The following is a 17,645-nucleotide window of genomic DNA, read 5'->3' as shown; positions in this document are numbered from 1 at the left end:
AAAATTAATAATATTGAATAAAGCAAAAAACAGTTATAATACTCTTAAAATGTTTTTTCTCACTTTTTTCTTCTTTAAAAATCATTTGAGTCAGACATATACACTTCAAAAATCTAAAAGAAAAATGTTAAAAATGAGTAATGGTCACAAGACATAACACATGAAGTTATTTGAAATAACATCAAAAATAACTAAGTGAGGGGAAGCTGCAAGACTTGACATAGTTGAGTTTTCAGTTCCTATTTTTGAGTGGAAAATTTCCCAAAAAGCAGTGGGACTTTATTGGTGTTTATGAGCAGTGATCTGCAGTAATAACATACAGCCTACTGTAAAAGAGGGAGGAAAATGAACATGAAATGGGCTACTTGGAAAATACTTTAAAGGTAGTACTGAATATTTGTTCCTGAAGATCTAGCAAACTGTTGTATCAACACCTGCAGTATAAAGAAAACCTTATTTTATTTTTTGTCTATTGCCAAACTTTACAGGGACAGATAATAAATAAAAAAGGATAGCTTGATTTGGCCTTTTATATCTCATTGTCTAAAAATATTGTCTACTGGGACAAGAACATTGTGCTTAGTTATCAAAATATTAATATTTTAAATAATACCATTAGGTAGTGTATAAAATGACTGTTACTATGTATAAACAATACTCCACAAAATATTTGGATATAACCTCTAAAAGTTGTAAACTGCTTTTTGTACAAAAAGCTAACAGCAATCTCAGGCTCAGGCTCTAGCTCAAGCCAGAATGATGTTGTGGAATGTAAACGCATTCTCCATAATTCTGTGAACATCAATGAACACCAACAAGTAGTTTATTAAATTCTTACCTGCTAAACCAGGAATATGTTAATTTATTGAAGAAAAAAACATTCTCTTCAGGGCTGCATTTCTGTTTAAAAAAGAAGGAAGGAAAAACTACCAATGTTACTTGAAAGACTGAAGAAGAAGTTGGGTTTGTTTTTTTTTCTTCTCCTAAACATGTAGTTTTAGGAGCTATTTAATTCTGAGCTACAATAAGGTCTATATTTACATTTCTTTGCCTGTTACCTTCTCACACCAATAAAATCTAACACAAGGTATTAAGTTTTCAGTTCCTATTTTTGTCTACTATTTTGTCTACTATTTTGCCTACTACTATGAAAGAGATCTACAGTCCTGTGACTTACTAGAATTTAACTTGCTGTAAGAAAGAGGGTATTAACCACCACCTTAGCTTGATTTTACTGTCCACACATACCCTAGAATATGATCACACCAACAGTAAAGCATAGGAGTTGGACTCGATGATCCTTACGGGTCCCTTCTAACTTGAGATATTCTATGATTCTATGTCCAGTATAAGCAAACCTTCCTCAAATCTTTGACAGTTAAAATCCTGTGCGGTTTTTTTCCCCCCCGTTTGAAAACCTAGCTATTGGAAGTTGTCAACTGCTAATACCTCAAGAACAGCAAACTCCTTTCAGACCCTAAGAGACGAAGCACGACTAACATGTACTGTCCACATACATGAGGAGAGGAATATGAGGCTTGTGCACTGCTGCCAATTTCATAAGTCATTGGAGATAACTGTAATGGAGGCAAACAAATAGGAACTCTCCTATGCTTCCTGAGGAACGTGTATCCACACCCCAGAATGACTTCAGCACACCTAGGGAGTAAATTCTGTCCCTCGGTAATTACCGCCTTAAAAGAATTTCTAACCAGAGATACAATTACAGTTCTTTTCGGTAGGTGGTGTAAAGAACCAACCTATCAAAAACGTATGCTGCGGGTGCTCTGAGATCCTGTACCTTTCCACAACGATTTTTCCTGTACTTCCATTGATAAGCCAAACGATCAAATGAATGTCCAAGCACTGGCCAGGGCGCAGCGAGCGCCGGCGGGGCGGCACCCCGCCCTCAGCCCCGGCCCCCGCGCCTCCCGCCCGCCCTCAGCCCCCCGCGCTCTCACCGTCTCGCCGGTGGGACTCCGGCGCGCGTAGCGGCCGCCGTGCCTCCCGCGGGAGGTCGCCATGGCTCCCAGGGGCCGTGCGCCGGGCAGCCAGCGGAGACTAGACGGTCTCGGCCGGCTGCGAGGGGAGGGAGGGGCGCTGGAGGCGGGCGGCGGCCGCCGGCGGAGCTGGGGCGAGGCGCGGGGAGGGCGGTGCTGCCGCCGCCTCCGCTTGGGGCCAGCGAGGCCCGGTCCCCGGGCGCAGCGGCGGCCCCGGTAGCTGTGCCCGCCCGCCCGGCCGGGCCGTGCCCGCAGAGCTCGGGGTGAAATGCGCTTCGTGCCCTAACGCGACCCGCAGCCGGCGGGGGCACGGTCTGACCGCGATGTCTGTCCCGGTGGCGTCACTTAACGACAGCCCGATGTGTGTTGCACTAGTGGGCAGCGTTCCAGTAACATTGACCGGGCAGGAGAGGGAACGGCATCTGGTGGGGGGTGTGCATCCTATCTTGTCACTAAACGTATAAAAACCCTTTGTTTTTCACTAGCTCTTAGCTGGATGCGTGCTACTGTTGAAGGTTAAACTTTTAGAACCATGTAGCAATGTTATGCGTAGGTCAAGAAAGACGTTCTTTGTATATGTTAAAGCCAAAGGCACCCCTAATCAGAAGAACAAGTAGATAGCCACCTTTGAGCAAGGACATCCCGGAGCCATTACACCTTGCAAAGAGTACATTGCCAACTTGGCAAGCAGGCTCAAGGTGCAAAATTGAACAAACTCAATAGTCCAAACTGTGTATCCTTAGCTGAACTACCTTCATCGTAATACTAAGAATCACGCCTATAAGTCAAGAAGACCCTCGCCCAGGTGAAGACCCTTCCCCTGAGCATGTGTAGTAGTAGAAGTATTGTGTCAGCAGTATTATAATTGTATGTAAATTACTAACCAATCATTGTAGAGAGGATGGACTTGGAAAATTACTAACTCTGCAAGTTTTGTGTATAAATATAGCACAAAAAGTCTCGTTGGTGTGCTTGATTTGTGGGAAACCACTGAGCACCTAGGCTTGTGCAACCCTAAAATAAATAAGCGATGTCTCTCCCGGGCGTGTGATTGTTGACCTGTTGCACACTGGGCGACAAATCCACTTTTCGGACAACACTACCAGAAGTTTATTATTACATCAGAAAATGACAAATGACAACAATACTTTTGCCTTAAGAGTTGGTCCCACAGAGCGAGCTGCTTCATGACACCAGCTGTGTCTCCCACTTAAATCAGAGCACTACAGTGCCATTGCTGCTGAACAGATCCAATTTAAAACACTTTCGGACAAAACTTAGAAAGCACCTGCTCGCTGTTGACAGAACTGCTCCACCTGGCACTGGCAGCTGGGACTGCGGCGTGTTTCTGAAGCCAGGCTGCTGCAGCACTGCGAACTCCTGCAGATTGAGTACCGCGTTTTTACTTTTGTTACTTGTCAATGCTCCCTAGTTTTGTTTTCTGGAGGCTTCATACAGCTTGGTCACTAGTATTTAAGTATAAAGGTAGGTAGGAAGGAAGCTATAGTAGCAATTTCCATTGCTGTGTTTTTTTCCTGAACATAAAGTTTTCCTAAAAGTTAATAAAAATCAGTATCTTGATTTTACTCTATAGTTAATGTGGCACCTCCCCTTTGACTCTTGTTGACCTGACACATTGCCACCTTAAATGAGAATGCATCACTGACTGCAGCAATACTGATTTGTCCAAAGTTTGGGAGACTGTAATGGAAGTAACTATGCACTGCATTCCATATAATAAAATACAGACAAACAAGTCTAAATGCAAGACCTATGTGACAGCAGGGAAAGCAAGGTCTTGTGTCCAGCCAGTAGCATAGGAAGTAGAAGACCAGGACAAAATAACAGTAATTTAGAATCAGAACTAACACAGAAAATACTCATTTCATATTCATAAAGAATTTTTTTAAGTGACTGGAACAGATAGGGCATTGAAGCAATATTTGGTCAAGGCCAAACTCGAGTGGTTTTTTTGTTCCCAGTATTTTATTTCCTAAACATGGTGACAACGTAATTAAAATATCAACGGCGCCCTGACTAAAGTGATGTTTTAACAGATGTACAAAAGAAATTTAGTTACAGCTAAAGTAATTTTAGCACATTCCCACATGCCTGGCTTTTCTTCTTTTAACACACTGATAAGTTTTAGGTAAGCAAATATTGAGAGGCGTTAAAATCCATACTTCCCTCAGGAAAAAAAAAAAAAAAACTGGGAAGAAAGAGTGTAAGAACTATTTCTTTAGAAGAACTGTACAAGTATTTATCAGCCATATGCAATATGATCCTCCTTGACATTCCTTTTGTACAGTATAATTGCATAGAACAGATTATCTTATCTATCCACTGGGGAAGTCTGATAAGGACACATTAGCATAGACCTGACTAAGCTTCTCTTTCTGTAGGCTAACTCATTTGGGCATCCATCTGTTTTCTCTTTTGTCTGACAAACTTCACTTATAACTTAATGTTAACATATTCTTTCTCTACTTGATTATATTTAAATTTCTTTAACATAGGGTTTAAAGAAATCCAGTGTATTTTACTTGTTACCTTTTTCCATTGTTGTGGCAACTTTTGGGATCAGTGACTTACCGGTGTAATGTCAGTAGTATCTTCCAACAGAAGTTAGATTACATCTACATAGCTTAGTCCTAAAGTTACTGGTAGGCAAAAAAAAAAAAAAAACAAACCAAAAAGATAAAGGGGCAAGTGTTTATGTGGAAGGGTAGAGGGAAAAAGGGAAATGGACTGGGCAGACCTAGCAAGTTTCTTAAAACATAAAGCATAAATCTTATTTAAGGCACAAACCTTTGTTACATAAGTTCTTTCTAGAGAAGGTTGATAATGACATCTCAAGAGTGCCATAGTGTGGCGTTATAGGAATGTCTCTTAGGCTAAAGAAGTAATCCCTTTGGGAAGTTAAAAGCAGTGTCTTGAGAAAGTGATTTTACTAGTTGTGATATATCTTATCAGACAAATCGTCGCAAGCTAAATGTTCTTCCATTTCTGAAACTCATTCGGGCTTGTAAAACACATCACCTTTAAACCAGTATATTCTCTTTCAATACCAGTATAAGGATGAAAAGTAGGCCTTTCCAGCAACTCAACATTATAACCAAGAAAACTGAGTGTAATAAAACCAAAATCCTTTTGGTGTTCAATTTGAAGCCTACATCTAGTCTGAACAGAAGACTTAACTTTAAGCAATATTAAATAGCTGAATATTAAGTGTTTTGCTCTCTCCTGTAATGGGATCTTAAAAGTGTTTCACCTGTACCTGGTATTGTATAAGACAATACCTCTGTATCTGTCTATAGGTTGTGAAAGACAGAAAATAGGTCATTGTGAGAGATGAAAAACAGGCCTGTGAGAAACACAGACTGAGAAAAACAGCCTGAGGAAGAGATAAAAGTTAGCAGGGGGACTGGAGGCCCTCTGAGCTAAGGAATGCCTCAAACACTCGCAAGACGAAACTATAGTCACGAGGAGGATAGTGTGGAGGTTGAAGCTGATAAGGCTGCCCGAATAACAGAAGATACAGCTGGAGGAGGCAGCCCTGTGGAGACAGGATGGTTCTGCTCTGGTGCATCTGGTCAAATTTGAAGGACCATCTGTCCAGTGAATAAACTTTGCTTCATTATCCACGAAATGCATATTAAAGTTAACACCCCTCAATATGCTAACAAAGACTAACATCATCATGCTAATTACATCATCCCATGAAACACCTTACCCCTCCCCATACATGGGATACGTAGGTATGTGGGTCGACCTAGGGGATGGACCCAAGGAGAGTGTGTATAAACCGAGGGGTAGGAAAGGGGGGGGGCCCCCGGAGAGTGAAGTGACACGAAGAAGACGGATGCCTCCTGGAACCCTCACTGGCGGGATTGATGCAGAAACCCAGACTGGTGATCTCTATTCCCTCTATCTCCCTCCTTTCCTTTTTCCCCTTTTTCCTGCACTACCATTAAGAAATGCAAGGCATACTGTATTGCTTGCCACAACTCGCTGTATACTTAGCCAATTATCACGTGTCCAATTAGTACACTGCGGGTAGTTAATAAATGTTTGGACTTTGAGACTTGTCTCACCATTGTCTGCTCCACTGGGGATTTACGAATCTGAGTCACTTGTCTCCGTCATCTGAGAGGGACGTGACAGTCATTTGACTACTTTGATTAATCACACTATGAGACAGTTTATTCTTCCTCTGCTGAGCAAGACAAAAACTTCTCTCAAGAGGTAGTACTAACTCCACTGATTTATGATTTTGTGATATCAATTAGATGAGATACTCATTAAATTCTTCATCCATTTGTTACAATGAACATACAGATTCTCAAATACACAAATAAAACACTAGACAGTAACTTTATAGAAAGATGCATATATATGCATGTAGTTTAGTCAGTACATAACTACAGCCATAAAGTACATACATTCATTGGAGTATTGATACATATGTAAGTCTTGTAGTTAGTGCAAATGCCCATATTTTACCTCAAATTTACTACTAGAAAAAAACGGTTCCAATAACCGTACATGGTGATGCTAACTGAAAGTAACAACAGAGCTAAATCAATAAAAAGCTATAGGTGTTGATACTTCAGTGACGACATCTGTGATGTGAGACTTAGAATTTCTAACCCGCTCACTTCTTCAATGGGTCCAGAAAATTCTTGCACCATTCACAAAATTACATTCCATAAGTGATAGAAATGGCTGAAATTATGTATTTTCATAAAGTTTCTATATTAGTGAAATAATAGCCTTCCACAATTCTTGGGGCGTAGGGAGGAACCAACTAGTTTTTTTCCTTTTTTAGGAAAACTTTATCTTCTTAAATGTCTCCTATACCTTAAATAGTACTTTCCTCTTTAAATAGGTTGCGATTAAATAAAGTATCAGTATACTTTATGTAGAACACATTTCAAAAATAATATGAATCTTGAACATTCCTTTTTCAATAAAGTGCAAAGATGAAATATTAAATTTCTCTCAAAAATAGCAAATATAATTAAAAGATGAATCCAGTTACACAGTATTAATGCATCTTTTTCTTGGCTTTGTGCTTCTTGTACTTTTGGTCATGCTCTCTTTGCCTCATTTTGTCATCCTCAATACTACTGTCACTGTCACAACTTTGCCGTTCCCTCTTTCTTTTAGAGGTGCTTTCATCCACCTGGTGCACTTCACAGTCACTTGAATGTGGCAGGGACAATTCAAAAGAACTCTGTGCGGACTTAAAATTTGCAGCTTGATTCTGATAGGGAGAAAAGGATAAATTTGAAGGCAGTGGTGAAGTCATCTGATAGTAAGGAAACTGTTGACCCACTGGACTCTGTAGTGTGTACTGCTGTGCTAAAAAATAGTTCATCTAGAGAAACAGAAACTTGAGTTAACACTGTAAAGAGCAAGTTCTGAAGAGTTTAATTTTGCATGCATTATGGCTTACACAATGAAAACACTCATAATTTCTAAAATAACACAGAACGCTTGAGAATAAAGCTTATATATTTTATTATATCAACTAGTTGGGAAAAGTAGACAATTTTTTCATTGCAAAGTTAGAACAGAGACATAATCTGATTTAATATTAATCTGCCAGTTAGTCCTTGTGTAAGGTAATCAAATGTGGCATTCCTTTCATCATCTATGTATTTTATAAGCATTTGTAACTGCAGTGCCTACTGTTAATGTAAAGACATGCACATCTGCAATTTTTTTTAACCTGGTTTAACTAATTTTACAGTTAATGCGGAACAAGGTGTTCCAACAAGGCATAGTGAATCGACAGATCAAAGCACTTGGAAAAATGCAGTAAGTGCCCAGCTTATTGCTACAGTCCCTAACGTATCCCAAGAGTCCCTCTCATACAAAATGCACAGCCCAAATACAGAAATCGAATTACAAGAGTCAGAAAAGAGCGGCTTTCTACTGACTGGCAGTAACAAGAAAAATGATGGGGAGTGTGTCCAAGTGTATGTGTGGGCAGACTCCAAGTGAGTAACCTGCCTGGCTCACCCCAATAAGGATGAGGTAGATGTGTGAAGGTGTTGTACATGTGATGAGATCACTTCCTGCTGGAGCTGCAACAAACTATCATTGGAGACTTACTGCAATACTATCCCTAGTAGCAAGCACAAAACGGGATTAAGTTGGTTGTGTGTGCTGCTCTGCTGCGTTTGGTCTCTCGGTGTTTACCTACTGCATTGTGACTGAGGAGGGAGTTCAGGGGTGAGCATAGTGGGGGAGATGGTACACTTCTAAGCCTTCCAACCATAAAGTTTGTGCAAGCACCAGCTCTTCTGAGGGCACAGCCTGAGAAGAGGGGAGGCAGACCACCACCACATTTCTGCTGCAGGGAACAGATGCTCTCTATTTTCCTGCTTAGACTGCAGGTAGCAAGAGTAACCCATGCAGACTTCACCCCTTCTACAGTTACAAAGGGCTGGCCGTTCCCCAGTCAGACTGGGTGGCAGCAGTCCTGTCCACAGTTGGTACCTCACATTAAATGCTGGGTTTCTTCAGTTCTACCGATCTATACTCATCAGATTCAGAAGCTCCATATGTTTGGTGATTAGGGTTTGGTCCACAGGTTGTCATCTGAAGAGACCAGTTCCCTTGCCTTGTGGAGTATCTCAGACAAAAGAGATTAGGACAAGAATGGCGCAGTGCACCAGAGGCTGTTAAAAGGGGAGTGCAGTATGGGTTCTCACTGCCTACTGCCATGAAAGTAAATCATGACTGTGAGAACTGCAGGGGCATGTAAAGGTTCAGGCCAGAAACCCTCAAACTGTTGCCCTAACTTGGGCAGTGGTGGTCTGTTGGGTGAGTTTTAGGACATTTCAAACTTCTGCTGGACATTTCTGAATCGAGTAAAAGAGCTAAGAGGTTCCCTGACTGAATTAGCTGTATATGAAGAAGCCATAGCTTGCATGGTTGTAATTTTACTAGGTTAGCTTGTCTCACCAAGGGGATTTGATTTGGAACACGGTACAGGAGAGAGTTCTGTCTGCAGACTTTTACATTTTTGGCCTCCCTAAGCTATATACCTTTAAGACAATCCTGCAGTAAGAAAATAGTTTGGTTTTGTAGATCCCCTGTTCTTATAGTACCCTTAAGTGCTAAAATAAACAGACCTAAACCGTCAAAGTTAGCAGCCTAAACCACATTTTGAGACATAAGCACTGATGTTTGCAGAAATGCAGAATACATTCAACTTCATAAAAAAGCTCCCAAATTTTTAACTTTTAACACAAACTCACCATTTTTTGAAAGCCTGAGTATTCATGAGGTAAACTATTGTTCATTGGAAAAGAAATAACAGGAAATGGAGGATTTCCATAAGGCTCTTGATACCTAAGAAAAACAAGCAAAAGTACAGAGACTAGACATCCACCACATACTGTTTAACAGAGTGCTGAGACTTAACTCTTGGGCTATAATGAGAATATCCAAGAATTAACAAGTGGACTTCCATCAAAAACCTGATAGAACAAGGAAAATACACCCAAAGGCTCCATTAGAGTAATCCTCACATGTACTTAAGTGCTGATGCAAAAGAGTTCTGGATTCCACCATGGGAGGTTAGGTTCCACAGAGAGTACTGTCACATTTGTAAATAAAAAATGTTGAAACATTGAAAACTACTGGATCTGGGGTGTCCCAATTTCCATTATAACAGGTTTATACCTATGCATTCATATGCGCATGACACTGCTTGTACATATACACACAAAAAATACAGATATAAACTTAGTGGGGTTTCAAAAGCTTATCTCCATTGTCAGATTTTTTCTCCCTAACAACTGCAAACATTGTTAGTATAAACACTGTATTTCAGTATTTTCTCATAGTCCTTTATCTTGCAGAAACAACTAAAGAATGGAAAATTCAAGCTAACTGAACCTCTGGCAAGCTAAACAAACATTAAAATTAACTACAGTCCATTACAAGTCATCACTAGGGATGCAATTAAAGCATGCAACAGCTGTTTTAATGAAAAGCCTAAAGATTGCTCTACCACATGAACTAATTTTCTTAAGATTTTTTAAAAATGATAATCATACAGTTCATTCACAAGTGATCTTTGTTACCTATATGAAGGTGAATATAAGTCAATATAGTTCTCAAAACCATGTGTAGGGCTGTTTAGTTCTGATGAGTGAGAACTCCCTGTAAATAAGACAAAAGCATAATGACTATTCAGTTACAACTGTTCAATTAAGTTAAAAAACACAAAAGTGTTCTGTGTCACCCGTAGTGTGCTAGTATATCTAAGGCAGTATATAAAAGTAAGGTGCTATTTTATGGCAGATAATCTATAGCATAATTTTACCGCTTGAAAACATTCATTTATCATTTATTCACTTACAGAAGCATAAATCAGGGCTGCTGGAGTAATCAAGAACAGAATAATTCCCATTCAGTTACAGACACGGGAGATGCTTCTGATTTTAGGAACCTCAGCCATTCTGCTTAAGCCCAGCAACTGCTCTGTACAGCCTTTGAAGTAAGGAGTGGCACAGTGCATAGTGGGAACACGAGTCCTTAATGTTTGGGTTGCAAATGCTGCCTGACCATTATCTTCCTAGGTGGTTTATTTTCATAAACATAAAATGATGTCACTCTGACTTGACTATATTCTTCGAACTACAATCCCTTCCACTTAAAACAACAGCTCTGATAACTGTGGCTTTAGTATAAAAACTATCAAACAGCTTGATAGTTGGGGCACTTACTGAATCAACTTTTCCTACCAGACTGCAAGTTAAAGTCACACCCTGATTCCTAAATGTAATCTGGCATGAAAACCTGCGTTGCTATGTTTTCCACAGTGTGGTCTGAGCTGGCTTGCAAGTTATGCTGTTCTGATCCAACCTACTGTATTCTCTTAGTAAACAAAAAATACAAAGACTGAATCCTTCCCTATGCAAAAGCCACAAGAAGTTTTTGTTTCCTAAAAAAAATGGACTGTAATTTGTTCCAACTATAAATCGCCATCTTTGTAAAAGACTGTAGGATTCAGAAACAGTCATTGGAAAAAAAAAAACCACATTTACAAAGACTTAACCATTAAGACTATTAAACGTACCAAACCGATACTGCACTTTAATTGGTCTTCCATACAAACGGATTCCATTCAGCAAAGCTATTGCATAAGGCACTGATTCTTTATGCTTAAAGCAGACAAATCCAAAAGACTTAGGTTTTCCTTCCTTGTCCTTACAAATCGTCACTTTGGTTAATGGTCCAGCCTGAAAGAAATTTGTATTATTTTCTCACAGATATTAACAGAGATTGACACTTCATTCTGCTTTGAGTATTTCATAATGATGTATATTTTGCCATAGTCAGAAACAGTGTAAGTTTCTCAGTATAAGAATCTCTACTTAATTTTGAAAATGTCTCTCCACATTCCCCAAGCTCAAATTCTAAGCCTTCTACAAACAAAAATCAGCTCTATAAACATTAAAAGGGAACCAAGCATCAGTCCATGGGTGATGTTTAATCCTTAATACAGATTTTTTTATTATTTTAAAAATACAATAGCTGCTGCAAGGTGGAAGACAGTTACTGACTCCATAGCAAAAGTTATCTTATGCATGTACAGCTGCTAATACAATTATAACAGAGGTTTTTTTCACAGCTAACATAACTAAGTGAACTGATAAGATCAGCTATGTAAACGTGACCTACTACACTCATATGCTTCTATTTTACTCTTGCTGAAATTCCTAAAATGGGCAGCATCAACACTGTGGGAAAGCAAATGTGAATAGAGAGTAGCGCTTCTGGAACCACACCGCAAAACAATTTTCTGTACTGCTTAACCCTCATCAGAACCGTGTGGCAAGGAATCAAGAGACCTCATCAGAGGTCCTATCACCTCAAGATAACATACTGTGTTTCTGCCCCCCCCCCAAAAAACCCCCCAAACTCCACCAACAAAACAAAACACCAAACCACACCCTTTGGCTCAAATATCTTCACTGAAAAGTTCTATCTCAGCCTACGTGAACCATTTTAATCCTTGTATAGTACTTCTAGAACCAAATTAAAGCAGTGATATTCTATGAATACTGGCTCCATTTTCGAAGAGAAGGGTCTCTTTTCAAAGAAATGAAACTGCCATTTTCGTAATAGATATCAAAGATGATGTATTTTCTCTACACAAGACAGAGTCCGTGTATTAGTCACCACATTAACAGTTTCTCATCAAAACAAACTGTCTGTACAGCTGATTTAGCAGAGTGAAAAGAAGTGGCCAACAACAGTCTTCTGCCATAGCTCAGGAGTGTTAAGGATGCAACAACTTAACTTTAGGAGGATGTAATAAACCAGATGAGCAATGAAGTGAACATAAGTTACAAAAAAATCCATCAGTGAAAAGAAAATTACTGAATGTCTAGATTACTCTAGTAGATGGAAAATTCATTGTTCTGAATCAAAAAATATCACTCATTGGTAGAACTGGCTGCCACTACTACTACTGATGCAATATGTACTTTTCAGTAAAAGTTGCTCAGAAGTCATCGCCAGCTTCAGGTAAACCCAAGTTAACTTGTAACAGCTTCACAGCAATTAAACTGCATAAACAGTTATACATTCAAAATAAACACACAGCATATGCTCAGATGAAGAAAATAAGCCATAGAAAGTAATCTACTTGATTATTCTGCATTTTCAACAATTACTGTCAAACAGTAAATGTGCAATTTGTCTGCTGTGAGCATTTAGTGATGATGTGGAGCCATCTCCCTTATTATACCCTTCATGTTGTCAGACTGAAAATATTGAGGACTGTCACCTGTGATAATAATGTCTGATTGCTGTATGCTTTTGCCAGCTGTATATAAACTAATCCTCAATGAAATAAGATGCTTTTGCTGAAAAATGAAACACACACACCCCCCCAACCCTGGTAAAAGGTAGGGAAGTCATATAGACAAACACAAAGGATCAAAAAGAATGTACCATTTTTTATTATTGATGCGAAGGGAGATCAGGCTACACAGCAATAGATACTACCTATGTTGTCCTGTACAGAGAATCTTCAAAATGTTGATCTCGTCTTTCCAAGTATCTTGAAGTTTGCTGCGGGTAGTTGTTTGGGGTTTGGTTTGGTTTTTGCCGGTTTTTTGTTTTTAGAGAAGGGATTTCAGTGAGATTTTGAACATGTTTATTTCTGCTTGACTTGGCTCCTTAAGGCATTTTTGTTGTTGTTCTGCACTACACTGCAGTTTTTAAAAAAATTACATATACTGAGTCTTCTGATTATTATTTGTCTAATGAGAAGGATCTGGTTCTTCAAGAACTAGAAGCAACAAACTCAAGTCCTTTGAAGAGCAGTCTTTTAAATATGTAGTCTTCCTGTTCACAAATAAAAATATTAATAGTTTAGAAGTAATAATAGGAACTTGCTTGTAATTTGATGGGGGAAAAGCTACAGGTTAGGAGTGCATCTTTAGGACTATGCCATAGCAGGAATATTGAACTGTATGCTTTCCAAGAAAGGACAATACTGCAGTAAGAAGCAGACGCTGTTGCAGTAAGAGAAAGAGAAACCTGAGTGAGAACGAGATGAAGATAAGGAAAAATGTAAGTAAGTATTATTGGGATGACCTAAAAACCCAGATAAAAGTCAGCAGTTGGATGACTGCTGCAAATTACGCAGAAGGGTCATGCAAAACTGCATTCTGAGAGTGTCTCCTTATTTTTATCACTTTTGTACCTGAATTTGGATGGTATTACTCATGTCCCCTGGTAAGATAAGCTTTCTTAACTTAATATTTACAGTTAAACAGCCAACTGCTGCTTAGTATTGGAAACAGGTAGGAATACTGCATAGAAAATAAAGAGGAAAAAAAGCAGAAACAACTGTTTCTTAGCTAATTTTAGGCAAAAGTTAAAAACTGAAAGTTAGGAAGAGATGGGAACAGCTAAAAACCCAAAGGGCTAGAATATACCAAACAAAAAGGCCTTTCAGTGCAAATGGGGTAGCATGCTTATGTCTTGCCTAGTTAACAAGACAAATATCAGATTAATCAGTGGAATAAAACTGGTGAGTAGAAATAGTTCTGATTAGCAAATGAAACAGCAAGAGAACAGATGATTCTGTGCACCTCTTTTTTTTTGCACTCTTTAATTTTGCAAACTCTCCAGAATGAAACAAGGTTCATTCTGAGACTGGGGAGAATTAGTGGATCAGTAGAAGGACTTTATCACCATGCTGTCAGCTAAACCGTCCAGAGACTGGGACCATTTAGCTTGACAGAGGCTGACTGAATCACGCCAGGAGGAAAAAAAGACAAAACCACAGAACAAACACACCATAAACAAATCCAGCAAAAGTCCATTATCAGCACCTGTTGTCAACCATCTTGAAATTTGATGCTTACATTAGTGATAGAATGCTCCCTCCTCTCCATAGCCTCCCCCCTCTTTTCCTTACTACTTTCAGGTTAAACCTAGCTTAGCCAGAGATGCTGTCAATGTGAGATCAAAACTGAAGCCAAGTCAGTGTCTTCACATTTTCTTTCTTTGCTGTTTTCTTTCCTCCTCGGCATACCTTATTTCCAAAGAAAGAGAATTAAGCTCAGGTTTGAAACAGGTCCAGCTACTCAGTGTTTTCCCACCACCTCCCTGAGAATCCCACTGATGGAATTTTTAATACCTTCCCAAGCATTAAAACATGACCCATTTCGAGATAAAGGTCATTTATAGGTGGAAATGTCTGGAAATGGAGCCCCACCTGCAGATCGTGTCTATTGCCTCCCACACTCTGTTAAGTTTCAACGTCGCCCAACACATCTTCAGGTTTTCACTAATTTTTCTTAACCAAATTATTGATCAAAAACGTATTGCTCAGGATATATTAAAAAAAAAGTGTAAAAAATATTTTTCGGGGATTTTGAAAGCATCTGCAAATTATTTAACTTCCTCACGAACTTGGGCCCATCTGCGGCACCGGGAGGGAGGAGACAAAGCCGAGGAAGGGGAGACGGGCGGGACAGGGACCGCTCCCGGCCGCGCCGCGGGTCACGGGGCCGCGGCCGCAAGACGGAAAAGGCCCCCGTGGGCCGCCCTGCGCCCCGGCCAGCAGGCGGCAGGCCCGGGCCGCCGCGCCCCGCCCCGGGCCCCGCCGGCGGCGCCTTTGCGCTTTCCGGCCGCTCGCAGCGCCTCGCCCCGGCCCGGGCCCGCAGAGAAGGCAGCGGCCGCCGCGCCCGGCTGGGGCCCGCCGAGGCCTCCGCCCCGCGGCCCCGCCCCGCCCCCGGGGCCCGCCCGCCACCTGCAGGAAGAGCTCGTAGAGGATCTCCTCCCGCACGCGGCTCTCCAGGTTCCCCACGAACAGCGTCCGGTCCACCTCCTCGGACCGCCCCGGCGGCGACATGGCGGCACCGCCACCGCCGCCGCCGGGTCCCACCGCGGGAGGGGGCGGGGAAGCGCCCCCGCTGCCGTAAAGCGCCGTGCCGTGCCGTGCCGTGCCGTGCTGTGAGGGGTCGGGGGAGAGCGGAATGCGGCGCGGCGCGGCTCGGCTCGGCGGTTGCGGGTCCCGCTGGCGGCAAGACCCGCGTTTCGTTTCGCAGCGTGTTTGGGAGGCGCTGCCCGTGCGGTGAGTGGGTACCCGGCGGGACAGGCGCCCGCTCGTGCCGTTGTTCTGTGAGGAACTTCCACGTTTTAAGACGCTTCATTTTTTTTTCTTTCGCGGGCTTCTCCCCGAGGACCGGAGGAAAGCTTTCCCCCTCGGGCCTACCCGTGGAAGCGTGTTGCCCAGAGACCTGACCTCGGGAAGAAGCGTGTGTGCCCCTGGGTGCGTGGATGCCTCGCGTCCGTGTGGAACGGCCGGCGAGCGGGGGAGAGCTGGCGGGAGGCGGCGGAACCTCCCGGGGCAGAGCTGTCGGGGTGCCCCTTGGCCGGGCCTTGCGCGGCGGGAGGCTGCGGCAGCCGCTGGGCAGGGCCCGGTGACACGCTGTAGAAACCTTCAAGACCCTCAAGTGTTTCGGTCACTAGCATGATAACGCGTCGCGGTAGTTGCTAATAAAATACGTGTGTGAAGTGTTGGATGTCGCACCTTTCTCAAGATTTAAGAACTGGAATATGATTGCTATTTATCGAACATATATAAAATTATCCATGTTCCTTTTCTGGGTTAAGTGAAGGTGGCCCGTCCACCTCACTGAAGACTGGTGATTAGTGTCTTTTAGCAGGATAGATGATGCATCATGCCTCTGCGTTCCTTGTCATCCCTACATACTATCCATACCCTGTTGTGTCTCACTCACCCTTTTGGCATCCCTGGGGGCTCTCCCCTTAGATAGACAGAAAGAAATAATCAGTTTATTTACAATTCATTAGTTCATACAGTTACAATTCATTAATTCATTAAGATCTTGAAATAGTTTAACGAATACCGGGTCTGGTTTGTGTAATTCATTTTGTTCATCTTTCAGCAGTGGATCCTGGAATGCTACCCAGTCTTTGTTTTTGGCTTCGTCCACCAACGTTTCACATTGTTGCTTATGTCTCTTAATCCTAGTGTCTTGTACCGCAGGGCAGTACCCAGTAATATGCAAGCAGGTCTGACAGTGCTGACAAGATTTAATCTGAGTCTCTTGTCTGCCCCTTGCCAAAAATTCTCTTGTGGGGTAAACAGCTCTTAGCTGTAACGTCGTGATGAGCTTTCTGTGGGGAATCCCTCTATAATATTCAATCCAGTTGTTACTGATTTTATCCTTCTCAAAGTTGGAAGTTCTATGGCTCTGGGATAATAACTTGGTCCAATTCACAAATTCCTGTTTTCGCCAGTTACAGGGCCTCGAAAAGATGACTCTTGGAGCGGGTACCTCCCATTCCGAGAAAGGTTCCTCACCGCCTGCTTCCTCTGAAATCACCATGACTGCTCTAGGGTCCCAAATAGATGGAATTTTGTCATTACCTCCTCTTGCTGCAAACTATAATCTTTGATATTCTGTCTTAATACCTTCTTGCCTAACGACCATTCCTATTGTCTCTTCCGAAGACTGCGCAGTTCTGTATAGTCTTCAAGCCTCTACGCTAGGGATCAATCCTGAGACACTGGTAATACCCAGGCCTCCGTCCCGAGAGCTGGAATGTAGGATGGCATCACAGGTACATCGCCCTAGGTGCAACTGTTCCTTGACAGCAACTCAAATTAAGGGTTTCCAGGTACGTAGATTTTACATTGGCCCAGTCTGCTAAGTCAGTCAATTGTGGAACAGTATATCCTTTCAAGATGTCAGCTTTCTGAAATGGCTTCAGTGAAGCCTTCCCAATCCGTTGTAACCACCCCTTCACTTTTTCCAGTAGTTGTGGTGTCAATATTCCAGTCCATGGGTCAATACCTAGGCCCAGGTACTTTTCAGAGCTACCATGTTCAATCATATTGAGGGGAGTGCTGTTAATCGTCCATGAAGGACAGTCATTGATCATATATGAATTTTCCATAGGTTTGATGTAAAAGCCATGGTGCTTCTCCCCCTTGTGTCTTGACACCAGTTAGGTTACAACAGACCTCCAAAATTCCAGTATTTTTCTGCATTCCTTCCCATGATCTGCTTAGCAGTACCAAGTCATCTGCAAAAGCCGTAGTTGTTATATTTTTTGAGCAATGTTGGA

The 17,645-nt window shown here is 41.7% G+C and overlaps 2 protein-coding genes and 1 long non-coding RNA gene across 9 annotated transcripts in view; 1 reads left to right on the top strand and 2 right to left on the bottom strand.

Annotated features, from left to right (window-relative positions):
- Positions 1–2,042, bottom strand: part of LOC141938986 (multidrug resistance-associated protein 1-like) — a 39,849-nt gene extending 37,807 nt beyond the window's left edge. Inside the window, exons 1-2 of the mRNA XM_074858023.1 lie at positions 1,962–2,042; positions 839–900 (exon numbers count right to left, since the gene is read on the bottom strand). Coding sequence (XP_074714124.1) covers positions 839–900; positions 1,962–2,024 — 125 coding nt within the window. The 5' untranslated portion in view covers positions 2,025–2,042. The remainder of the gene's footprint in view (positions 1–838; positions 901–1,961) is intronic.
- Positions 2,043–6,244: 4,202 nt separating this feature from the next.
- RBM11 (RNA binding motif protein 11) lies at positions 6,245–15,629 on the bottom strand. Of its 7 annotated transcripts, none has more exons than XM_074857978.1 (6): positions 15,298–15,436; positions 12,984–14,577; positions 11,101–11,263; positions 10,103–10,181; positions 9,272–9,365; positions 6,245–7,380 (listed from the first exon to the last, which is right to left on the bottom strand). In XM_074857978.1, exons 2-6 carry the CDS (start codon positions 12,984–12,986, stop codon positions 7,048–7,050), a joined length of 672 nt encoding a protein of 223 aa, XP_074714079.1. In that variant the 5' UTR covers positions 12,987–14,577; positions 15,298–15,436; the 3' UTR covers positions 6,245–7,047. The 7 variants fall into 7 exon arrangements, with proteins under 7 accessions (XP_074714079.1, XP_074714087.1, XP_074714095.1 ...); XM_074857986.1 differs by having other exon boundaries at positions 12,984–13,379; positions 15,298–15,434; XM_074857994.1 differs by lacking the exon at positions 15,298–15,436 and having other exon boundaries at positions 12,984–13,379; positions 14,340–15,127.
- On the top strand, positions 15,505–16,069 carry LOC141938977 (uncharacterized). Its single transcript, XR_012627442.1, has 2 exons — positions 15,505–15,621; positions 15,731–16,069. It is a non-coding gene; the product is annotated as an uncharacterized LOC141938977 (long non-coding RNA).
- Positions 16,070–17,645: the final 1,576 nt, after the last annotated feature.

Source organism: Strix uralensis, chromosome 2 (assembly GCF_047716275.1).
Source record: "Strix uralensis isolate ZFMK-TIS-50842 chromosome 2, bStrUra1, whole genome shotgun sequence".
Lineage (NCBI taxonomy): Eukaryota > Metazoa > Chordata > Aves > Strigiformes > Strigidae > Strix > Strix uralensis.
The sequence above is the reverse complement of the archived record's forward strand: the minus strand, read 5'-3'. Positions and strand labels throughout refer to the sequence as shown.

Excerpts from the sequence above, each read along its gene's own strand:
- RBM11 (XM_074857969.1), bottom strand. The coding sequence starts at position 15,399 with ATGTCGCCGCCGGGGCGGTCCGAGGAGGTGGACCGGACGCTGTTCGTG. Across the intron at positions 11,264-15,297 it reads TCTACGAGCTCTTCCTGCAG|GCTGGACCATTAACCAAAGT; the intron begins GTGGCGGGCGGG and ends AATTTCTTTCAG. Across the intron at positions 10,182-11,100 it reads TAAAGTGCAGTATCGGTTTG|GGAGTTCTCACTCATCAGAA; the intron begins GTACGTTTAATA and ends TCTTATTTACAG.